The following is a 24,560-nucleotide window of genomic DNA, read 5'->3' on the forward strand; positions in this document are numbered from 1 at the left end:
ACATTATTTATTCATTTCTGCATTTATTTGAACATAAAATACTTAAATTAATTACCTCAAAACATTCATATTATTAGTAATAATAGTAGATACTTCAATTACTTATCACAATAAACTGAAGTTAAATAGAGACAAAATGGGCTGTGACTGTGATTAACAGCTGCAGAGCTGCACTCAACACTGCTTCTCTGTAATATTTATGCAAATCTCCCACTCCTCTTGTAATATTAGCACCGTGATTATATATATATATATATATATATATATATATATATATATAGAGAGAGAGAGAGAGAGAGAGAGAGAGAGAGAGAGAGAGAGAGAGAGAGAGAGAGAGAGGAAGCGGTTCTCATTAGTCCTCCTTCAACACAAACATGTTTGCTTCAGCTCCACGACTGCTGCTGGCTCTCACCCCCTGTGAGTGTTTGGATTTAAGCTTTATTACTTCATCTGATTCTTTCAGTTCCACATGTGAACCTTTGTTTTTCTTTCATAGATGTGTTCTGTGCTACTGAACTCATCCAGCTAGACTCAGTGGTTATAAAGCCAGGAGAGACTTTAACCATCACCTGTAAAGTGTCTGGAGCTTCTATCACTGATAGCAGCAGCCACTATGGAACAGCTTGGATTAGAAAACCTGCAAGAAAATCTCTGGAATTGATCGACAGCATTTATTATGATGGGGATATTTATAAATGAAAAAGTAAGAAGGATTCACTTAAAGACAGGTTTGTCATCTCTCTAGACACGTCTAGTAACACGTGACCTTACAGGGACAGAACACAGACAATACGCAGACTGAAGACACAGCTGTGTATTACTGTATTATACGACAAGCTGCAGTGTTACACAAAAACATCATCTTCATCTCAACATTATAAACACTTCAGCCTAGACACTTAGATAATCATTTAACAAAAACTAATACAAATGTTTACTCAGCGCATAATTATTGAGATATTATTTAATTATTTAATTGAGTAATCATTTAAATTAATTGAGATGGGACTAGGCAGAGTTTTGAGTTACTTTGCTCTAGCAATGTTCGTTCAATGTTAGTAGCCTATTATTCTTTTTTTCATACAGAATAACTTTTTAACATTTTTCCATAGATTCTTTTTTTTACTTTGACACTTGCAGTATCTCACAAAAGTGAGTACACCCCTCACATTTTTGTAAATATTTGATTATATCTTTTCAGGTGACAACACTGAAGAAATGACACTTTGCTACAATGTAAAGTAGTGAGTGTACAGCCTGTGTAACAGTGTAAATTTGCAATCCCCTCAAAATAAGTCAACACACAGCCATTAATGTCTAAACCGCTGGCAACAAACATAAGTACACCCCTAAGTGAAAATGTCCACATTGGGCCCAATTAGCCATTTCCCCTCCCCGGTTTCTTAATGACTAATTTCTGATGTTGATTTCAATGCACAACACATACAAGAGGTATTAGAGAAATTTAGCACATCTACACATGCTACTGTAGGAAAATAATTAACTTTAAGATGGTAACAATGAGCTGCTTCAAGTGAGGATGCGTCACATCAACCTGCCCTTGATTATTTTGATATAACAGCATGACCCCATTTGTTTTATATCTTACTGAATCTGTCACTGAGTTCCTCTGCATCTGTTGTATTTTATGTAAAGGTCTGTGTAAACTAAACCATCTCTAACTGCTCATTAATACACATTCAGCTTCTCTCTCCTCACAGACTGCAATTATTCACCATCATCTCAATCACATTAACCAACTGACAGATAATTGTTCTTTGTTGCTCAGTGTTACAATTGTTCAGTGTTACAGTGATACACAGTAATGTCCTAAAAAGACTTGATATCTAATGAGTAAAGAGCAGTTATGGATTTGACAGCATGAAGCACAGCTGGAGTTTACAGTAAGCTTTTTCTCCTCATGCCTGTTTCTCTGTGAATTGTTTTTATGTCTCTAGTGGGCATGCCATGCAAATGATTTCCTGCCTTTAAAACATTTATGTCATTTACGTTCAGCTCAACAACACACCAGCAGTTTGTGTTCATTAACGGCAACAGTAATTGTTTGAATTATTTGAGATGGGACTAGGCAGGAGGTTTGAGTTACTTTGCTCTAGCAATGTTCATTCAATTTTAGTATTATCATTTATTTTATATTTTAAATGCAGTTTTTTTTTATACTTTAACACCAATCTTTGAGTATTCTTTTTCAGATTCCTGCAGTCAGACACTAATCGAGTCTGATTCAGTGATCATCAAACCTGATCAGTCCCATAAACTGACCTGCACAGCCTCTGGATTGGATTTTGGTGGCTACTGGATGGCTTGGATCAGACAGGCACCTGGAAAAGGGCTGGAATTTGTTGCAGCAACCTACGATACCAGTAACATACGCTACTCCAGTGCAGTTAATGGCCGCTTCACCATCTCCAGAGACAACAGTGAGAAGCAGGTGTATCTGCAGATGAACAGTGTGAGGACAGAAGACACTGCAGTGTATTACTGTGCCCGTGACCCACAGTGATACTTCTCCTTAGACATCAGTACAAAAACACATGCTTGCTATAGTCACATGACAAGCTCACATTTTCATAAGCAGTGTATTCATGAGGGTCAAAGAACCTAAACTTTTTGATTGTCTACTGTATGACTGACAAGTTTCCACTTCCTGACTTTTACTGCATGTGGCTTGTTGTGAATGTTTTCTGGACATTTATACTGCTGTAAGATTACTTAAGTCAGTTCTTATATAAAACACAACGCACATTACTTAAGCCTAATTTTGAATTCTTTGACTTTTGTCTGTGCTTCCAAGAGCCTGTGCAATGACCTTCCAATATAAAAGTTCTCCGTACATGCTGTTTTAAACACATCGATATTTCACTTTGTGACAGAGTGAGAACTAAGCAGTTGTTCACAGAGATAGGAAACAGAGATCAATGCCATAACAGACACACACTTCTGGGTTTACAAAAGAAAATAAAAAATACTCACAATACATTATGCTCAAATAAGCAAGTATCTTTGGATTTTAATTAAATAATTTCCTATGAGACAAGTGTGTTTTTATTTAGGCATCTAGTTATTTGGGCACCTAGTCATGTGGAATGAGGTTAAGATTCATTTACAGAACTAAATTTGACTTACATATTCAGTCTTTAATGTATAAATCAACTTTTTTTTAAATCACAAAAGAACATTTCCACTGTGATTATTAAAACCTGTAGGCAAGGGCGTAACCATGGTATGGACATTTGTCCCCCCAAAAAATATCCAAAGTTTGATACTGAAAATTCACATATTTGGAACATAGTTTTAGGATTACAGTTACCGTGTGAATTCATGTGATTTCTGAGTGACAGAAGCTCCCACAGCATGGGGAAAAAGTGGACGTCTCTGCTCCATAACCTACCATGAAACCTACCATACCAAGTAGAGGTGAGCTAAGATGTGTGCAGGCAAACCACCCACGCTAACATTTAAACATGCAATCATGACTTTTAAACAAACTCAGAAAGGATGGCTACCTATGAAACTGAATTCAACACTATATATGTTGTAAATACAATTTCCCCGCGGATGCTTCAAGCAAAGGCATTCAAAGGGAAAAAACATTTTAGGAAATTTTCTAAGAATGTGATACAAAGATGTAGAATCTTTACAGACACATGCAAGCAGGCTACTTCCGATTCACCTCATACAAAGTAGTGAAAATGCTATCAACATAAGAAATGGTTAATTTACTCAAATATTTTCCTATTTCAACAAGACCCACTACATGGTGTTAAAATGCAAGAATTATGCATTTTCCAGGAGTAGCAAATAGAACAGCAATGACTGACTGATTATCATTTTAATTTGATAAACTGAATATTCTGTTTGTGTAACTGGTGCCATTTATTATGTTAATGTCATCATGCTGTATAGCTTGCTATGTAATAAGTGTGCAAAGTGTACAACAGTATATAGTGGTAACCTGAAACATTATATAAAGGGTACTGGAGTTTTCTTTTCTTGATTCTAAAGACAAACTGCCATAACTAGTTCTGAATGGATAACTACAATATGGCCACAACTCAGACGTTAGTTCCATATCTCTCATTGCCAGGCTAGCACATCTCAGCATTATGCTGAGCCTTCTATTTGTAAAATCACTTAGCTGTCCTTAGCCCAAATGCAATGTAAAGGAACGAAATGCTGTGCAACTTTCCTCACTTTCACTCGCATTTATAACAGTCTGTCACAACGTGAGGGTTCATAACGAACACGGCGGCAGGATATGCAAGTGAATGTAACGTTAATGGTCAAAAACCGGAACTGACGTTAGCCTAGCCTACTTCGTGGGTGTGCAAATATCAAAAGTTAATTGACATTCTTAAGAACAAACCATGCCATGGTATGATGCTTTCTATGCTAAGCTAAGGTTACCTACTATTTAGGTATCTAGGTACTTACTGTCTGACAAAAAGCCTGTGTGTTCTGCTGCACTTTTCTACGCTTGGCTGCTGTCTCCATTTCTTACAGACTGAGCTGCTAAAATATATCAACGATCTTGCGTTGAGTATGGGCGCAACCAAGTGTACAAATGGCTTTCCTTAATTAACGGAAATATATTAAAAAGGTATAGACATAAATACATACAATAGATGAAGGAAAGACATATCCGTTGGCAGGGCTCATTAAAGGGGGACATATAGAAAATATTTTCTACTGTATATTGGGGGGACAGATTGGTATTTCCTCAACATTGAAGGGGACATAACAGCTCGCCTCCTATCCCCCCCAGCCCCAAAGAGTGTGTGGTTAAGCCCATGCCTGTAGGAGACAGAAATTAACAGGATGTTTTGAATGGACCAGCATAACATTATTGTTATGAGACAGGACTCAAAACAGTTCAATAATGAACGCAGAGCTGCTAGCAAATTATTACAGTTATAACCTACTGTACATATATTTTTGACTGGAACTCTGACATCTCTTTTTTCAGATGTGGGATGTGCAGTAGAACTCACTCAGGTCACCTCAGTGATGTTAAAGCCAGGAGATTCTTTAACCCTCAGCTGTAAAGTATCTGGCTACTCTGTTACTGATAACAACTACGCCACAGCTTGGATTTGACAACCTGCAGGAAAAACTCTGGATTGTATAAACCACATTTGGGATGGTGGAGATACTTATCATAAAAATTCTGTAAAAAGCAAGTTCGGTATTTCAGCTCCAGCAGCACGGTGACTCTGAGAGGACAGAATCTGGAGACAGAAGACACAGCTGTGTATTACTGCGCCCGCTACAAATACATTGATTGATTTTTTTTTTTTTTTTTTTTTTTTTCTGGCAACCAAGATGGCGGCGCACACAGTTGCTGCGGCTCACGGCTCTCCTTTCCAGTGCTCTTTTTCGTTGTTTTTGTATTATTTCTTTATTATTTGTTTGAGCATTATCAGTTCCACGAACATCCGCTATACAAGTCAGAACCTTATGGATATTGGGGATCAACACCGCATACCTATTACGAGAATGTTTCATCACACGCACAACATCCCAGACGACATAGCGAGATTGCCGGGCTCTCCGTGGATTGTTGTCGGGTCCAGAAGGCGGCGCAGACAGAGGAGGGAGAGGAAGCAAAAGCGGGGATGCAGGTCCGGTATTATGCTAAGGCTAAGAAAACAACCACACAAGCCACCTTTACCGAGCCTGTTTCTCTCCAATGCCAGATTCCTAGTGAATAAAATCGACAACTTGGAATTACAACTAGCTGGGAATCGCTATGTTCGCGACTGCTGTGTTTTGATTATTACTGAAACCTGGCTTCATCCAAGGATACCCGATGCTAGCATGCAGCTAGCAGGTCGTACTATGCTTCGCTGGGACAGGACTGAGGACTCCGGTAAGAGCAGAGGGGGGGGCTCTGTATGTATGTGCATGAGAATTGGTGTATCAACGGAACAATGATAGACAAACATTGTTCCCCTGACCTCGAGTACATGTCCGTAAGATGTCGGCCCTTTTTTCTACTGAGAGAGCTAACAGTGGTGATTATCACGGCTGTGTATATTCCGCCTGATGCCAATGTGAACACGGCGCTCTCTCTCCTGTTGAACACCATAAACGAGCAGCAGAGGGCTTACCCCGACGGTGTTCACATAATTGCAGGTGACTTTAATAAGGTGAGCTTGAAGACTGTACTCCCGAAATTCTATCAACATGTTAAGTGTTTTACTAGAGGGGCGAACACTTTGGATCATGTTTACTCCAACATCAAGCACGCGTATAGAGCCATACCTCTCCCCCACCTCGGCCAATCAGACCATCTCTCCCTCCTGCTCTTCCCTGCCTACACCCCCCTCAGACGCAGTGTCACGACCACTATAAAGACTGTTACCACCTGGCCTGATGATGCATTCTGCAAACTACAGGACTGCTTCGAACAGACAGACTGGGATTTGTTTGAACATCAAGAGCTAGAAACATTAACAGGAACGGTACTGGACTACATCAAGTTCTGTATCGGAAATGTGACTGTGGAAAAAAACATCCGGGTTTTCCAAAACCAGAAACCATGGATGACCAAACAGGTCCGCACACTACTCAAAGCCCGCGACGCTGCCTTCAGGTCTGGTAATAGAGCTCTGTACAGAGCTGCCCGTGCCAACCTGAAAGGCGGTATTAAGGAAGCTAAGGCGGCCTATAAGAGGAGCATAGAGTCCCACCTGTCCAGCAAAAATAAACGGGAGGTGTGGCAGGGTATACAGAACATCACGAACTACAGAGGCCATGAGGCGACAACAGGAGTCCTGAGTGCGATTCTGGCAGAAGAGCTAAATTGCTTCTTCGCTCGCTTTGAAACATCACAACAACAGCACTCATCTGCTCCAGCCCCACCTCCACCCTCATCTGGCCCCCGTACCAGTCCAGCCCTGCCTCCATCCCCTTCTGGTTCCTGCACCACTCTACTTACTGTGAGGGAACACGATGTTAGACGGATGTTTCTGGCAGTGAACCCCAGGAAGGCTGCTGGCCCAGACGGTGTACCTGGTAACGTGCTCAGATCATGTGCCCACCAGCTTGCCCACATCTTTACCAGAATTTTCAATCTCTCCCTGGCCCAAGCAGTCATCCCGTCCTGCCTAAAATCAGCCACAATCATTCCAGTGCCAAAGAAATCGCCCACCACTAGCCTGAATGATTATCGTCCTGTAGCCCTCACTCCAGTTATCATGAAGTGCTTTGAGAGATTGGTTCTTCAGCACATCAAGGACTACCTCCCCCCAGATTTCGATCCTTTTCAATTTGCTTATCGTGCAAACAGATCCACAGAGGATGCTATCGCCGTAGCTGTCCACTACGTGTTGAGACATCTAGAGCAGCAACAGAGCTACGTACGGATGCTTTTTGTGGATTACAGTTCGGCTTTTAATACAATAATTCCGGACATTCTCGTCAACAAATTGCTCACCCTTGGCCTCCCCCGCCTCACGTGTGCCTGGATAAAGGACTTTCTCACCAACCGGTTCCAGACAGTGAGACTCGGGCCCCACCTCTCCTCCACTCGCACGTTGAGCACAGGTTCTCCACAGGGCTGTGTGTTGAGCCCCCTCCTGTACTGTCTCTACACATATGACTGTAGACCAGTCTACAACAATAATATTATCATCAAGTTTGCTGACGACACCACAGTGGTCGGACTTATCTCAAAAAGAGAGGAGGCAGCCTACAGAGAGGAAGTCCTAAACTTGGCAGCCTGGTGTTCAAAGAACAACCTGACTCTAAACACCAAGAAAACCAAGGAACTTATTGTAGACTTCAGAAAACACAACACGGAGCTGGCCCCCCTCTTCATTAATGGGGAGTGTGTAGAGAAGGTCCACACCGTCCGGTTTCTTGGCGTCCTTATCTCTGCTAACATCTCCTGGACGGACAACATCACAGCGGTTATCAAGAAGGCTCAAACGCGGCTACACTTCCTGAGGGTTCTCAGGAAGTACAATCTGGACTCCAATCTGCTGCTGATCTTCTACCGCTCGTCCGTCGAGAGCTTGCTGACATACTGTATCACGGTGTGGTATGGTAGCTGCACCGCAGCAGACAGGGAGAGGCTTCAGAGGGTAGTAAGAGTAGCACAGAAGATCATTGGCTGCCCTCTCCCCTCCCTGATGGATATTTACACTTCCCGTTGCCTCAGCAGAGGAAAAACTATCATTAAGGACAGTTCTCACCCTGGCTTTGATCTGTTCAATCTGTTGCCCTCAGGGAGACGTTACAGGTGCATCAAAACAAGGACTAGTAGATTTAAGAATAGTTTCTTCCCAAAAGCTATTACCATGATAAACAAACACATGTACTGAGTCCACAGCATATGTATATATTGTCTCAAACTGTGCATTTCATAGTACCTCCGCCATCCACCATAATATCTATCTATCGTGCATATATCTTGCATATATTGTATATCTTGTTTATTTATTTTGTTTATTTATCTTGTTTATTTATCTGTGTATTATCTGTTTATTCTTCTTGTGTATTGAATGTATATGTTTGCACGGAACAAAAAGGAGTGGCTCTTAATTTCATTGTACATATGTATAGTGACAATAAAAGGCATTCATTCATTCATTCTACTTGGGTGTCAATACAAAGACATGTGCGTGATCCTCACACACTGAGCTCATATTTTCATCATCATTGTATTAGATCTAAGGAACATTGAGACTAATACTGAACTCTATAACTTTCCTCTATGCTTAGAAGAACATCTGGAATAAGCAACATTTCCTGAAATCTCACCTCTGTAAAATAAGGAGACTGATTGGTGTTTCTGAATTTTAGCAAGTTTCACCATATCAGCAATTCCATACATTTTTAAAAATCTGTTTATGTGGATCGTCCACCATGCAATGCATATGTAAGTTGTCATTACGGAATGATAAAGTATTACAATAAGCTAATTAATATAAACCTGTGATTTGCCTTTCTAAATTTGTCAGACCTGCTGTTATAGAAAATTAATCAACACCTTCTAACTAATAAGACTCAAGAATTCAGCAGCACTGTGATATAAGTGTATTTAGTCACTTTAAATAAACTTTTAGAAAGCTTCTTTATTTTGGATTTAAATGACATTAGAGAAGCACACTTCACAGAGAGTGAAGAACAAACTACATCATAAAGACAGGGTTATAAATGAGTTAATTAAAAAAAAAACATGTTTTTCATTATTTTTCAATGAATCATAAACAATTATTGCACATGCACCTGTGTAACAGTTTTTAAATGGTCATGAAACCTCCCTCTTTCAGCTCAAGTCTACCTCTCAATGTTTCTGAAAAATGGCGCTTAAATGGATGTGCATGGCTGTGCAAAGAAGGGAGGGGGAATGGGCGTGGCAGGGAAAAGCAGGAGAGGAAGAGGGGGGCGAGCCTTCAGAACACTCAAACAAAAGATGGATAGTGAACGATTGCAGATGAGGCTGCAGACTTCTCGTCTCCTGAATATCCAGGGCTAAATGGAGACACAATAGAGAGCAGTGCAGTTCCACTGCCCTATCTATTTGAACCATTAGCCAATGGCGTGACTATGAAGGAAAACATAAAGTAAAACTGGAGGCAGCACGGATGGGAGAAGTGTCTGAATAGTAGATAGCTGATAGGCTCGAGTTTTTCACGAATACAAATACATACATATATACATATATATATATGTAACCCACATTGAATTATCACCAATAAATAATTCATAAAATGCAGAAATAAGCTAATCAGTTAAAACACATACATGTAAGAGACAACTGAGAATGGTTAAAAACAGTTTCACAGTGATTTAATGTAAACAAATGGAACCCATTTTTGAAGCGAGCAGAGACTAGAAGCAGACAGACTAACAAACTAAAAAGTTAAAAGCTGTTGTGAAGAGTTGATTTATAAGCTCAAAAACAATACTTACCTGCTTGGGAATTTATGAAGCTTAAATACAAGAAAACCACAACGTTTTTAGTCAGGTTTTTTTTTTTTTTTTTGTTTATATTCCTGTTTGAAATTGGACTTTGGTCTGCCGCATGTGGGGACTACACACACACACACACAGACATGGGATACAAGATGGCAAGCCAAACCCATGGACAAAGTTTCTAGAGACAACTCGGCTTCTTCGTGCCAGAGAGGATCTCTGAGGATGTACGATGGGATGCCGGTAAACTCGCTCTGCCAGAGCGGTAGTAGTGTTGGGACAAATTTTTTCCCTTGGAACTAAACTAAACTTTATTGATCTTCATTGAATTTGAAGGTATACGTGAAACTGAACTTGAACTGGATCTGAAGTGTTAGGTCACATTGTATGCTGTTCATCATTGTGAATATTATGATTCAAGGTTTAACAGTGTTTTACGTGAATCGACTTTGATTTGGAAATGACATAATTGTTTTCTCACCTGTAAGGAAAGGGAAAAAAAGAGTTAACTCAAGGGATAAAAAAAGAGAAAATAGGCACACCCTATTAACCTAAAATAAAATACTTAGACTGGTCTAATCTAATAAAATAAGCTAGGTAAACCAAATTATTTGTGACCTAGGTGAAGGAAAGGGAAAGAGGATAAAAAAAGGATTAAAGTAGGTTCTACCTATGTTTTGCTACTTGCAGGACTATTCATTGGTTCTGATGTCTGTTTAATGTATTGTCTTTGTTGAACTTCAGTAAACTGCCAGCTTTTGTATTTAAAGTACCTGGTCTCTGGTCTAATTTTTCACCGTTACCCCACTCGATCCGAACCTAGAACTGGTCCAGTAGCTCAATAAAGTTGATCAGAGCATACAAGTGCTACAAATTTATATATATATATATATATATATATATATATATATATATATATATATATATATATAAATATAAATAATACACTTTGTGGTACGTTAAAATGTCTGGAAAGAGCACGAAAACCCGTGGTAGCATTCAGACAGGACTGAGGCCGAGTGTGCATGCCACGAGCGATCCCCTTCTTCCCCTGAATTCGCGTGGCCGAGCGGTGACTTTGACTTCGCTGCACTCAAGCTTGAGTTGCTGGCTTCATTGAGGACAGACATTGCCTATATTTTTGTAACTCCAGGAGATTCTCAGGGATGCTCTGTCTATTATCCAGCTTGACCTGCAGGCCGTGAAAACACAGTTGGCTAGTGATAAAGTTGCTACCGAGGCTACCATGTCAACACTGAAAGGTATTGTTGTGGAAATGGAGCACACGCTCTCCGGTTGCACCGATGACATAGCTCACATGAAGACTACTATCGAGTCTCTCACTGCGACCTTGACTCAATTAGAGAATAAATGTGAGGATTTAGAGTCGAGGTCATGGCGCAGTAACGTTAGGATAGTCAGAGTTCCAGAGGGCCTTGACACATATACAATTACCGCTGTAGCGGCCTTGTTAAAAGAGGCGTTTGGTCTGGAGAAGGAGCCGGATTTTGACCGGTCCCACTGGACCCCTCAGCTGAAGCCTAAGCCTGGTGAACGACCACGAGCTATTGTGTACAGATTCCACTATCACAGTGACTGTGTTGATATTTTACACCATGTGAGAGAGCTCCGGGCGGATTGTTTTCCCTGACTACACAGCCAAGATAGCCCGGGCCTGGGACGCATTTAACGAGGTTCGGCGTCAACTTCGTGGTATTGAGGGCGCTCGCTATGGAATACTTCACCCAACTCGGCTTCGTATTACATATAACGGTGTTCAGAAGGACTTTATTTCAGTGGAGGAAGCAGGAGACTATGTTAAACTCTTGATAGCGGGGTGAACAGCATCACCTATACAGCTTCGTCTTTTTCGATCTTCTTTTATTTTAATTTTTTGCACTCGGCCTTTGAGCTCTACAGTATTCCGATTTTTATTGAAGATACTGTCGTCGCATTACTTCGCCTAGATTTTGTGGACTCACTTCTCATAAATCTACTTCGGTATTAATGTGGTTCTCTGTTTTGAGGCTCTGACTTGGTTAGAGTTTCTGTTTATTTAATTTTATTAGTGTTATTTCCTCGGCTTTACGTGCAACACTGTTATATTATTTGTTACAAGTATTTAAAAGTTAAGGACATTATATTTGTTATTGTGTGCAGACTGTTTATCAGACTTGAGGTCAGTAGTGGCTTTTTCTCTTACTGGAACTTTTTGTCTTGGTAATTTTTTTGGTTAGTTCAGCTTACTCTCCGAATTGTTTTCACATTGTGGACAACTTTTGGTCATTGTGGGAAACACTGCTGTCTCATTTGTTTTATGGAGACTTTGGGTGTGTGTGTGTTTGGGGGATTGTGAGAGTAAATGAAACATGCCAACGCTTTGAAGGATGTGAACTGGAACAGAGTAATGTTAGTCAATTGCAAATCTGTTTTTAGAGGATTTAAACCTAACATGGTGAACAAATTATATTATAGAATTCAGGCAATTTTACTGGGGTTATCTCATACAGTGTGGCAAGTAATAATCTGGAAAGACCTTTGTAATATCACAGTCTAAAACTGGATTTAAAGAGAAGCGAATCAGTAAATGAATCACATGTAAATGAATCACATGAAAATGAATTACATGTAAATGAATCACATGAAAATGAATAAATAAATTAAAAGAAAAAAAAGAAGTGTGTGAGGACATCAACATCAACTTACAGTTTATATCTTACAGCTTACAGTCAGCTGATTTGATGAGACTGTAGTGTAATTTTTTAAACTATAATTAGAATTTACATTTAAAAAATGGAAATCTTCTAAATATACCATGACATCTCAAATTTACAAAATAATTTAGTTATGGATCAGATTGATCAAGATGATATAAGAGTCCTGCAGTCCTCTGAATCATTGTTCCTTGTCCGGTGGGATCATCATCTACATCATTGTAGGAAATGATAACTTGGTATATTGTTAAACATTTCATTATTAACCCGTTTCAGTTAAGTACAGTCAAGGTTTTGTCTTAATTTTTGTTGACGTTGTTTAATCGTACTGGATTTATTCTTTATATGTATCATAAAAATAGAATTATTAACGTTTTACTTGTTTAATAATATAGATATTGGCATTTATTTGCTGTGAATGTTGAGGAGTTCTGAATGTGTTTTTATTGGATTTTATCATGTATTATTTACCTATGTTTTGCCCACTACATTTTTTTACTCAGCTAACACAATGGTCATTTTTCCCCAGTAAAATAGGAATCAATTTTTTTTAAAAGGGAGTGCTGTTATAGGAAAATAATCAGTGATCAGGTGGTGTCATTCAGCCCAACACAAAACGGAGTTACTGTTACCACCCTGAAGTTGATTATTTTTCCATTACAACATATCTTGAAGTGATTTATTCCTTTAAAAGCCCTTTATAACCAGTAGAATTTTCTTAGTAATTAAAAAAAAGGAAATGTCATTGTTTTATTTTGACAATCTAGAACAAAAATAAGACTAGTTCTTGTTATCTCTTATGTTATAAAAGCTATGAACAGTCATTCCCTCTCATCTCATCAGCGCATGCGCGGTGGAGGAGTGAGCGTGGCTTGTGGAGCGCGTGAGAGCGGATTGGCGTCTCGCCAATGTTTTCTGCGAGTTCGTGTTTTTGATTTTTTCGTTTCTTTTTAATTAGTGAACGTGCAATTTATGTGACTATCAGTGACCGGTAAAAGTTGAGAGTGGGGGAGAGTGAGCGGGACGCCATGGCCTCTGAGGCCGGACGGGAGACGCTGTCTCTCCGCCATGGCATCAGCTATGTGCCAGAGAATGGAGAACAGGTGGAGGAGGTTCTGGTAGCGGTGGGAGAGCAGGTCGGGTGCAAGAACATCTACTCCGCCTCCCGAATGAACAAAGCGGTGGTGGTTTTCCTGAAAAAAAGAGAGATTTGTCAATCCACTAATCAAAAATGGAATATTGCTGAAAGGTGCCATGCCAAATGTGACCCGTCTGTTTGCCCCTCGACGCGGGTCATGATTTCTAACGTGCCCCCTTCATTAAAAATGAACTTATAATGAAAGAGCTGGCCCATTTCGGAAAGTTCGCTCGGCTGTAAAAACTCCGCAGTAAAACACGTCCTGTCTTTCCGGAGACATATATTTATTAACAACCGTGACCAAACACTGGATGTTAATTTCAAGTGTAAAGTCGGTGACAGCAGCTACACCGTTTTTGCAACCACCGAACATCTGAGAGGTTTTTGGGGTGTGGGGAGATCGGGCATAAACGGCTGAGCTGCCCACGCAGAGCTGGGGCGACATGACCAGGGTAAAGCAGCAGCAGCACGGAGACAGCTAGCAAGAGAACACTGGAGAACAGGAGCCTGGGGCAGATGGGGGCATTGACACACAGAGGTCACAGCTAGAAGAGGTCTGTAAAGAGCAAAACAACAACACCGAATCAGACACAGCACCCAGCGATAGCACTGACACCCGTGCCCATGCAACAGCTGAGCTGAGAACAACAGGAGAGAAGATAGACAGGGTGGAATTGTCCAAACAGCCACAGTACAGTGTTGAGATGCAGGAGGACTCGGGCCCAGAGTGCAGCGCAGGAGCTAGTAGAGAAGAACAGTTTACAGAAGATGAGGAGGAGGAAGAGGTTATCCTAGATCAGCCAACTACCGTTATTTTTTCCAAGCAGCCACAACATAGTGTTGTGATGCAGGAGAACCGGGGCCCAGTGTGCAGTGCAGGAGCTACAGGAGGAGAACCCCTCACAGACATGGAGGAGGAATAGGTCGAACAGCCAGAACAATTTTACACTGCAGAACAGCTAAACTGGCTTTTGGAGCAGACTAAAGGACAACATGGTGTCTTACTGAAAAACTACTTCCCGGACAGGGAAAAATTCATAAAATCTGCACAGCACACAACAACAGGTGAAAATCTGAACGTGCTGTCACCAAAGAGACGCTTTAGACTGAGGATATGGGCATCAGAAGCAAAGAGAGTGGAGCAGAGACAAGCAAGATCAGGTAACCCACCTACTACAAATTTTTGAGAACAACCTGAAGAACTGTACACCACAGAACAATTAAACTGGTTTTTAGATCTAGCAAAAGGAAAACGTAACGTCTTGCTGACTAACTACTTTTTGGACAGAAAAAAAAAAAAAATCTGCACAACAAGCAATAAAAATGTGAAAACTTGGGCGTGCTGTCACCACAGAGACGGTTCAGACTGAGAAAATGGACATTAGCCGCAAGAAAAGCCTTAACATAACCAGCACTGTGGACTTTTGCACACTATATGGCTACAATGGACTTGTAGTAGAACTGAAAGGGTTGGAGTTTCTGGATTGAGGGTGTGGGTGGGGGGTCTGAGGTGGTTCTTTTTTCTTCTTTTTTTTTAAATGAAAATAATTATTTAAAAAATGTAGATATGTAAATATACCAAAATTTAATACATTAAAGGTGTCCTAAAAGTCAAGTCTCTCTCTCACACACACTTTCTCTCTCCTGATCAGAAATAAAACACACAGTATGTCATGATACTGAGAAATGGGAAAGTCTTCTGACCTAAAGAGTATCATGGCAGTAAAGAAAAAAAACATAATGATTGTTACAAAGAGGTGACACTAGAGACACAATAAGTGCTCAATCAATTGTCTCAGCTGTGTGTGGGGTAGGGAAAACTCCAAGATGTGCAAGACAGCAAGCAGAGATTAGAAATCCTCATCTGTGCATATTTTATTATAGTATTTATTCAGTCATGATCTATTCTATGAATAAATAAATAGAAAGTTGCTTATATTTAAAACCTACTATGAGAAATTTGCATGTCTCCTCCCTTTTCCTCATCAAGCCAGGAACAGAGGCATAATAAAAAGCTCTCTAAGTTGTGGAAATGCGAGAGCAGTAGTCGTATCGGTGCCAATCCAAACATCATGAGCTCCATCTCTCTTCTGCAGTTTCTGACAGCTGTTTCCTGTAAGCACTGTTCTCATTCACTAACATTACACTTTCATTGTGCATCTGTTATGTATATGAAAAAGCACTGATTGTATTAACAATAAAGCATTTTATTCTGTGTTGATCTTTACAGGTGTGAATTCAGTTGAATTTACTCAGTCAGATAATATAGTTGTACGAGCTGGGGAGGCATTTACCATATCCTGTAAATTCTCTGGGTTTTCAATATGCAGCTACTGTACTCGCTGGATTCGACAAATGCCATCCAAGACTTTGGAAAATATTGGATATGTGTGTAGCAGCAGCTCTGATGTAAAGGACTCGCTCAAGAGCAAAATCAGTTTCTCTGCAGATGTCTACAGCAGCACATTGTTTTTAAAGGGAGTCACAGTCATTCAGATTACTGGTGCAGCTGTACAAAAACCAGGATTATTCTGTGTTGAGTTCCCTTTAGTGTGTATTTAGTCATGTTCGTCAATGAACATTGGGTATTGTCTTTTAGACCTTTGTGTGGTTGCTTGATTTAACAGAAAAATAATAAAAAAATAAAAATCTCTGAAATATTGTATATACAAGTGCACAGGGGCAGACTTACCATTAGGCAAATATCAGCCATTGCCTTAGGCTCTCAAAACGCTGCATAAACTTGTGGTTAAGAAAGTTTTATTTGAACTTTTTGCTAATTAATTATATTTTTCTAGAACCCCATATGCTAAAATGCCATCAGAATGTTTAATTTGAGTGTATCATAAAAAAATGGCTGTTTAAAAAAATAATAATTTTGATCAGTTTGATCAATCAAAAATCATTTTGATTTTGCTTTGGCCAGTAGTGCAAATAATTTTTATATTTCCCATAGACAGTCAAATTTGCTCAAACATTTTTGTACTGAATTTACTGTATTCATCCTAAAAAGAAATGTATAAACACTGTGTGCTTCATTATCCTTTATGTCCTGTGAGGGGCGCTCTTTCTCTATTTGCACAACATCCACCCAACATGTTGAGGTTAAAAGGGCTGAGAGAGAGAGAGAGAGAAATATCAGCACGTCTTCCATAGGCACAACATCTACCTGCAAAATTGTTATGAAGCAAAGATATTAAACACTGACAAAAACGCCTGTGCAAATAATAATGCTATTATATGGACACATAATAGATCCACACTATATGTAATTAAAATCATGTTCCGCCTAATTTTATGTCCATGTAAGTATTGGATTAATTACCTACAAATATTAATGTAGGTACCATTTTTATGTATTTTCTTATTAGAAACAGTAAATTTTATTTAACTTATTTCATATTACATCACACTCAAAAGTGTCGTATTCCTTGTGTAACATGCCTATTAGCATGCTCCACTTATCATTTGTACATACACACAGTTCATTCATATTTTAGTCAGCAGAAGAAAACTCCAGTCATTCTTTATGTTAAACAATTTTAGGTGAATTATAGCATGAACGTTATGAGGAGAAATGGTTACAACTCCACAGAGAATGTTCCAAAAATAATATCTTGTTAGTTGGGTTTATAAGGTTTACAAAGTGTACTTTACATAGCCTCCATAAGATAAAACTCCTGCTCATTTTAAATACATTCTCCTCCCATCATCACCAGATAAGCAAATACAAGCGTCAGGGCTGGACATAACACATATTTATGAGATGTGATGGTCTCTGTTAAACTTTGGAGAACAGAAGAGACCCCAGTACAAACAACACACACCATGTTCTCTACATTTCTACTGCTCCTGCTGGCAGCTGCTTCCAGTGAGTGCTTTATCAAATTTATTAATTTACTACAATAACAATAAATGTGCAGCATATATTGTGAGATATCACCATGTGTTTTCCTCCACAGATGTGCATTGTGTTGAACTGACTCAGCCTGCTTCCATGACAGTCCAGCCAGGCCAGAGTCTCTCCATCAACTGCAAGGTTTCATATTCAGTTACCAGCTATAGTACAGCTTGGATCCGACAACCTGCAGGAAAAGCTCTGGAGTGGATCAATTTAATTTACTATGATGGGGATATTCGTCAGAAAGATTCACTTAAAAACAAGTTTGTCATCTCTCGAGACACATCCAGTAACACCGTGACCTTACAGGGACAGAACATGCAGACTGAAGACACAGCTGTGTATTACTGTGCTCGTTACCCACAGTGAGACAGATCAACAACATCTCTGTACAAAAACACCTCATACAAAGTCCTATTAGAACTTATGAATGAAAAAAATGTGAACATTATAACAGAATTATCACAAGGAAAACACTTCTAGATTTCTAAAAATCTAAATGAAAAATTAACAAATAAATAAATCACCTAAATAACAAATTCAGTTTTTTTCATGAGTAGTTTTTAGTATAGATTTTAAGCAGTCTGCCAACAAAGCCATGATCTCCAACATTGCTGCACATTCTACATACACAGTCAAGAGTTTTTAATATTTGGATTTTATGCTTTATGGGGTGATGATACCAACTTAAAGTTGATTATTTTTCTAGAGCAACTCATCCTGAAGTGTCTCTAAACCTGAAATTAATCAACACAAAATTGAGGATTCATTGCAGCAGTATGAAGTCATTAAGTTGTACTTCACCTGGTAATTTGTTTATACTGTGAAAAACCATATTTATTAATTACAAAATATCCCAATTAGGTACAAACAGAAATAACAACTGTGTGAGTCTTTATATTATTGAAATTAGTAGCTGGTAAAGAAAACTTTTCTTTTATTAAAAAGCCACATATCGTCCATAAAATTAATCTCATCCCCATGACTTAAATATGTTTTAAATATGTTCTCCTCCCATCATCATGAGATATGCAAATACAAGCGTCAGGGCTGGATATCACTCTATGAGATGTTATGGACTCTGTTAAACTTTGGAGAACAGAGAAGACCCCAGTACAAACAACACACACCATGTTCTCTACATCTCTACTGCTCCTGCTGGCAGCTGCTTCCTGTGAGTGCTTTATCAAATTCATTCATTTACTACAATAACAATAAATGTGCAGCATATATTTTGTGAGATATCACGATGTGTTTTCCTCCACAGATGTACATGGTGTTGAACTGAGTCAGCCTGCTTCCATGACAGTCCAGCCAGGCCAGAGTCTTTCCATCAACTGCAAGGTTTCATATTCAGTTGCCAGTTATCATACAGCTTGGATCCGACAACCTGCAGGAAAAGCTCTGGAATGGATTGGAAACATCTATAGCGGTGGGGGTACAGATTACAGTGACAAACTGAAAAATAAGTTCAGCATCTCCAGAGACACTGCTACTAACACAATAACAATTTGAGGACAGAATCTGCAAACTGAAGACACAGCTGTGTATTACTACGCAAGACTCACAGTGACACAGAATAGTGGATTCCCCTTAAAAAAACTTTGAGACATGTTAGAGACATCCTCTCAATGCAACTAATAAAGCACCTCAGTCACACTTTTACTTTCTTCCAGTGGAACGAAGTAGTAACTGCTTATCATTTTTAAACACACAGTAGACATTTTAAACATAAAACATTCATTCTTCAAAGACTGTTGATTTTGAAACATTATTCATCTCTGCATTATATGGAATATTTAATAAACAACTGGAATAAATGTTTAATCAGTGAACTAGAACGTCAGGAATAATACAGTTTATACAAGTACAATATTTCAAACAACTAAAGGAGGCAGTATAGCTCAACAAATAAATTGGTGACGTTGATGACTTCTACATTATCGAGTCAGTACAAAAACTTTTTATATTTCCAAACATTAGTTTTCCAGCACAAAATTAAACGTTACAGAAAAATGTTTGTATGGCATTAAAGAACAAGCTATATTACATAAGAGACCACTTTTCAGACAAAAAACACAATGAAGGCTGCTGGGTTTTGCTGCAAAAATTAGAAGCAAGCGCGACACACAAAGTCTCCAGAACTGTGACTGGTTCTACAAAATGCTCAATAAAACTTACCATATGAAACTTACCTTATGATTTCCTTATAAAGCTGCAGAAAGTGTACTTGAAACTACTATCTTTAAAAGGGTCATCAAACTAAATATTGACTTTGTTTCATTTATTACTGTTTATTACTGCACTTTATAGTATTTTTTTTTAAAGTAGAAACATTTAATTTCTTTATTTTTTGAAGGCATATTTTCTCTACAACATTTCTTGTCATGTGCAAAAGTATTTTGCACAGTACTATAAAATATGATAATTAATAATTGCAAGAAAGAGCGCTACCCCAGGTCCATCATCCCTACAGCAGTCAGACTCGTTAATGCAATAACAACATAATGTAGCACTGCTAGCTGTTTTGCATTGTCAACCTACACATTATTATTATTTGTTGCTCACACGTCTATTGTTAACTGTGCAATAATCCATCCATCCATCTTCTATACCACTTATCCTTTTCAGGGTCACTAGGAAACCTGAAGCCTATCCCAGGGAGCATTGGGCACAAGGCGGGGTACACCCTGGACAGGGTGCCAATCCATCGCAGGGCACAATCACGTACACATTCACACATCCACTCATACACTACGGACACTTTGGACTATAGCCTACTATGTATGTCTTTGGACTGGGGGAGGAAACTGGAGTACCTGGCAAAAACCCCCGCAGCACGGGGAGAACATGCAAACTCCGCACACACAGGGCCAAGGTGGGACTCGACCCATGGAGGTGTGAGGCAAATGTGCTAACCACTAAGCCACCGTGTGTGCAATAATCCATTTATCAATTTATTAAGATAAACAAGGTGTTACTCATCTGTATACAGTGCATCCGGAAAGTATTCACAGCGCTTCACTTTTCCCACATTTTGTTATGTTACAGCCTTATTCCAAAATGGATTAAATTCATTATTTTCCTCAAAATTCTACAAACAATACCCCATAATGACAACGTGAAACTTCTAGAAGAACAACCATCTCTGCAGCACTCCACCAATCAGGCCTGTATGGTAGAGTGGCCAGAAGGAAGCCACTCCTCAGTAAAATGCACATGACAGCCCACCTAGAGTTTGCCAAAAGGCACCTGAAGGACTCTCAGACCATGAGAAACAAAATTCTCTGGTCTGATGGCTTGAATGGCAAGCGTCATGTCTGGAGGAAACCAGGCACCAGTCATCACCTGATCACTTGGCCAATACCATCCCTACAGTGAAGCATGTTGGTGGCAGCATCATGCTGTGGGGATGTTTTTCAGCAGCAGGAACTGGGAGACTAGTCAGGATCGAGGGAAAGATGAATGCAGCAATGTACAGAGACATCCTTGATGAAAACCTGCTCCAGAGCGCTCTGGACCTCAGACTGGGGCGAAGGTTCATCTTCCAACAGGACAAGGACCCTAAGCACACAGCCAAGATAACAAAGGAGTGGCTACAGGACAACTCTGTGAATGTCCTTGAGTGGCCCAGCCAGAGCCCAGACTTGAACCCGATTGAACATCTCTGGAAAGATCTGAAAATGGCTTTGCACTGACGCTCCCCATCCAATCTGATGGAGCTTGAGAGGTCCTGCAAAGAGGAATGGGAAAAACTGCCCAAAAATAGGTGTGCCAAGCTTGTAGCATCATACTCAAAAAGACTTGAGGCTGTAATTGGTGCCAAAGGTGCTTCAACAAAGTATTGAGTAAAGGCTGTGAATACTTATGTACATGTGCTTTTTTTGTTTTTTATTTTTAATAAATTTGCAAAGATTTCAAACAAACTTCTTTCATGTTGTCATTATGGGGTATTATTTGTAGAATTTTGAGGAAAATAATGCATTTAATCCATTTTGGAATAAGGCTGTAACATAACAAAATGTGGAAAAAGTGAAGCACTGTGAATACTTTTTTGGTGGGAAAGAAGAAGAATGTATGTATGTATGTATGTATGTATGTATGTATGTATGTATGTATGTGTATTTCCCAGCATAGTGTAGTGCAGCGGACTGAAGAATTGGCTTCAGCTAATATGAAATATTTTCAGACAACAAAATAGGTGGTAGAGCGGGTTGTCTGATGATCATAGGGTTGGCGGTTTGATTCCCGGCACACATGATTCCACATGCCGAAGTGTCCTTGGGCAAGACACTGAATCCCGAGTTGCTCCCGATGGCAAGTTAGCTCCTTGCATGGCAGCTCTGCTACCATTGGTGTGTGTGTGTGTGAGATTGGGTGAATGAGACACAGTGTACAGTGTTTTGGAACCGCTAAGGTTAAAAAAAAGTGCTATATAAGTACAGACCATTTACCATTCACAATTCAATATTCAGAATATTTTGAACAAAAATGTCAATGATGTAAAATTATGACTGAAAATACTCCTTTATTTCTGAATCATAAACATTGCAAATCGTATCTGTTTTCATCTGTACAAAACTAAATACATCAAATATTGCTCAAAACAGAGGTTTAATGTTATAAACAAAATGTACTACATGTTCACCATATCTTAAAATGAAATTTATAAATCCTCCCAAAAATGGAATTAAACAAACAAAGTCTCTGAGTTGGGGAAATGATCAACTAAAACATATAAAACAGAGTTCTGTAGCTGCACCTGAGGCACCCTTTTAACTGGAAACAGAGCTCCTAAGTCAGCTAAAGTGCCCCAGTTCTGCAGCCTCTTTCTCGACCACTGTAGATGGTATATGATAATATATTTAATGACAACAAAGCTATGTAATGTGGATGCCACAATGTGTAATTTTTACCTGTTAAGGTTAGTTGCCTGTTTTGTGTGGTAATGTTAACAAAGTTAATAAAGTTAAATCTAAACAACATGACAAGCTGTATTTTTTCTTATTTCTAATTTTTATTAGAAAAAATGAGAGACCTGAGAGGGAACTACTTTTATAGCTGCTACAACGTAAGTGATGACAGGAACTAACGTAATGTCTTGTGCTCATTACATTAAATGTAACTATGAATGGATAAAAAGCATGACGTTTGTTACATTAAAAAAAATGAAATAATTGGCAACTGATATTATTAGATAATGTACTTTTGGGGTTAACAGTAACTCCTCTGTATCACATCACCCCATTGTTGATTATTTTCCTATAACAGCATGCCCCATCATGTTTTATTCCATATAATAATAATAATAATAATAATAATAATAATAATAATAATAATAATAATAATAATAATAATAAATATCTACTTCTCTGGCAACTTATTGAGCCTTACCCAGTTGTAAGAAATGGACTGCAAAATATGCAGTGCTCACTTGTTTTATACGTGTATTAAATAAAACTATAAGACCCTGACCAGGATAAATAAATAAAGACAAATATAAGGTAAAATATAACAGTACAATTCAACAACTTTATAGATTAAGTCTGTTTGAATATTGTTTACCCATTTAATAGAGAAGAATGTGTCAGTTGTTCTAAACAGCCAGTGGGCGGTTTTTTTTTTTTTTTGTATTTTTTTATTTTTTTTTTTGTATCATGTATTATTTAGCATGTAAAACAGACACCCTGTCTGCACTGTTTCCCAGATCTCAAGCTCTGTCTCTCTCTATCTCTCTCTCTCTCTCTCTCTCTCTCTCTCGTGTGCGCATGGACTGAGTGAGTGGGCGGAGTCGGAGCGGAAGTGAGTGAGTGTGTGCGGAGCGTGGCTGAGGCCGCTGCTCCAAGTTCGCTTGTTTATTTTTTCTATCTATTTTTTCTTAAGAAATACGATTTCCTTTAGGTCTTTGGTTTCTGAGATAGTTCAAATTACTACTGTTTGTTGTACGCGCGTGCGCGTGTGTGTTTCTCGCTGGCCTGGGCGGCTGTTTCCGTGTTGTTTTGGGAAACATGGCTGACCCAGGTACCGGGAAATATGATTCCCTCATGTGGCGGCATGCTGTTAAAGTAGCCACTACCGCCAGCGTTGAGGAGGTGTGTCTGGCCGTGGGGGAGAGTGTAGGATACGACAACATTCTGTCTGCGGCCCGGATGAATAGTGCAGTTGTGCTGTTTCTGAAAACGGTGGAGTTGGCAAACGAAATGGTGGACAGTGGAGTTGTGCTTGATGATGTGTTCCACTTAGTGCTTCCTTTGTCAACCCCGTCAAAAAAAATAATCCTGTCGAATGTTCCTCCTTTTATTAAGGACGAGGTTCTGTCCCAAGCTCTATCCCGCTATGGTAAACTGGTCTCCCAGATCAAGAGGATCGAAATTACAAGCAAATCCTATCGTGTAAAACATATCGTGTCTTTTAGACGATTTGTGTACATGGTCCTGAAGGACAATAATGAGCTGGATCTGACACTCAATGTAAAGGTGGAGGATTTTAATTATGTAATTTATGCCACTACTACTACAATGAAGTGTTTTGGGTGCGGTTTATCTGGTCATCTGGTGAGGGCCTGTCCAGAAAAACGGGTAAATCCCGAAAATAGTGATAATGCTAACGTAGCCGCTGGTAACGAAATCACTGTTGGAGAGGGTGTTGGGGTGGATGGGGCCCACACACCGGGAGAGGGAACAGCAGTACCCTCTCAGGTGGAGGCACCTGAAGCTGGCCCCTCTCACCAGGGTATCAGTGTTCAACCAGGTGAAGAAGAGAAGGCTGAGAATGAGCCGGATTTAGGTGATAAGGGTACACAGGATAGTACGGTGTCACTAGATAGTGTGGATCCGTCCCTTGGTGATGAAGTTGCGGATGA

At 39.4% G+C, this 24,560-nt stretch overlaps 2 protein-coding genes across 2 annotated transcripts in view; both read left to right on the top strand.

Annotated features, from left to right (window-relative positions):
* The window catches only part of LOC108277513 (uncharacterized), a 262,355-nt gene that overhangs the window by 219,222 nt on the left and 18,573 nt on the right, over nucleotides 1-24,560 (top strand). The gene's annotated exons all lie outside the window — the stretch shown is intronic.
* LOC108259793 (Ig heavy chain V region 5A) lies at nucleotides 17,587-18,149 on the top strand. Its single transcript, XM_047160331.2, has 2 exons — nucleotides 17,587-17,668; nucleotides 17,760-18,149. Exons 1-2 carry the CDS (start codon nucleotides 17,626-17,628, stop codon nucleotides 18,065-18,067), a joined length of 351 nt encoding a protein of 116 aa, XP_047016287.2. The 5' UTR covers nucleotides 17,587-17,625; the 3' UTR covers nucleotides 18,068-18,149.

Source organism: Ictalurus punctatus, chromosome 2 (genome assembly GCF_001660625.3).
Source record: "Ictalurus punctatus breed USDA103 chromosome 2, Coco_2.0, whole genome shotgun sequence".
In the NCBI taxonomy this organism is placed as follows: domain Eukaryota; kingdom Metazoa; phylum Chordata; class Actinopteri; order Siluriformes; family Ictaluridae; genus Ictalurus; species Ictalurus punctatus.

Excerpts from the sequence above, each read along its gene's own strand:
- LOC108259793 (XM_047160331.2), top strand. The coding sequence starts at position 17,626 with ATGTTCTCTACATTTCTACTGCTCCTGCTGGCAGCTGCTTCCA. Across the intron at positions 17,669-17,759 it reads CCTGCTGGCAGCTGCTTCCA|ATGTGCATTGTGTTGAACTG; the intron begins GTGAGTGCTTTA and ends TTTCCTCCACAG.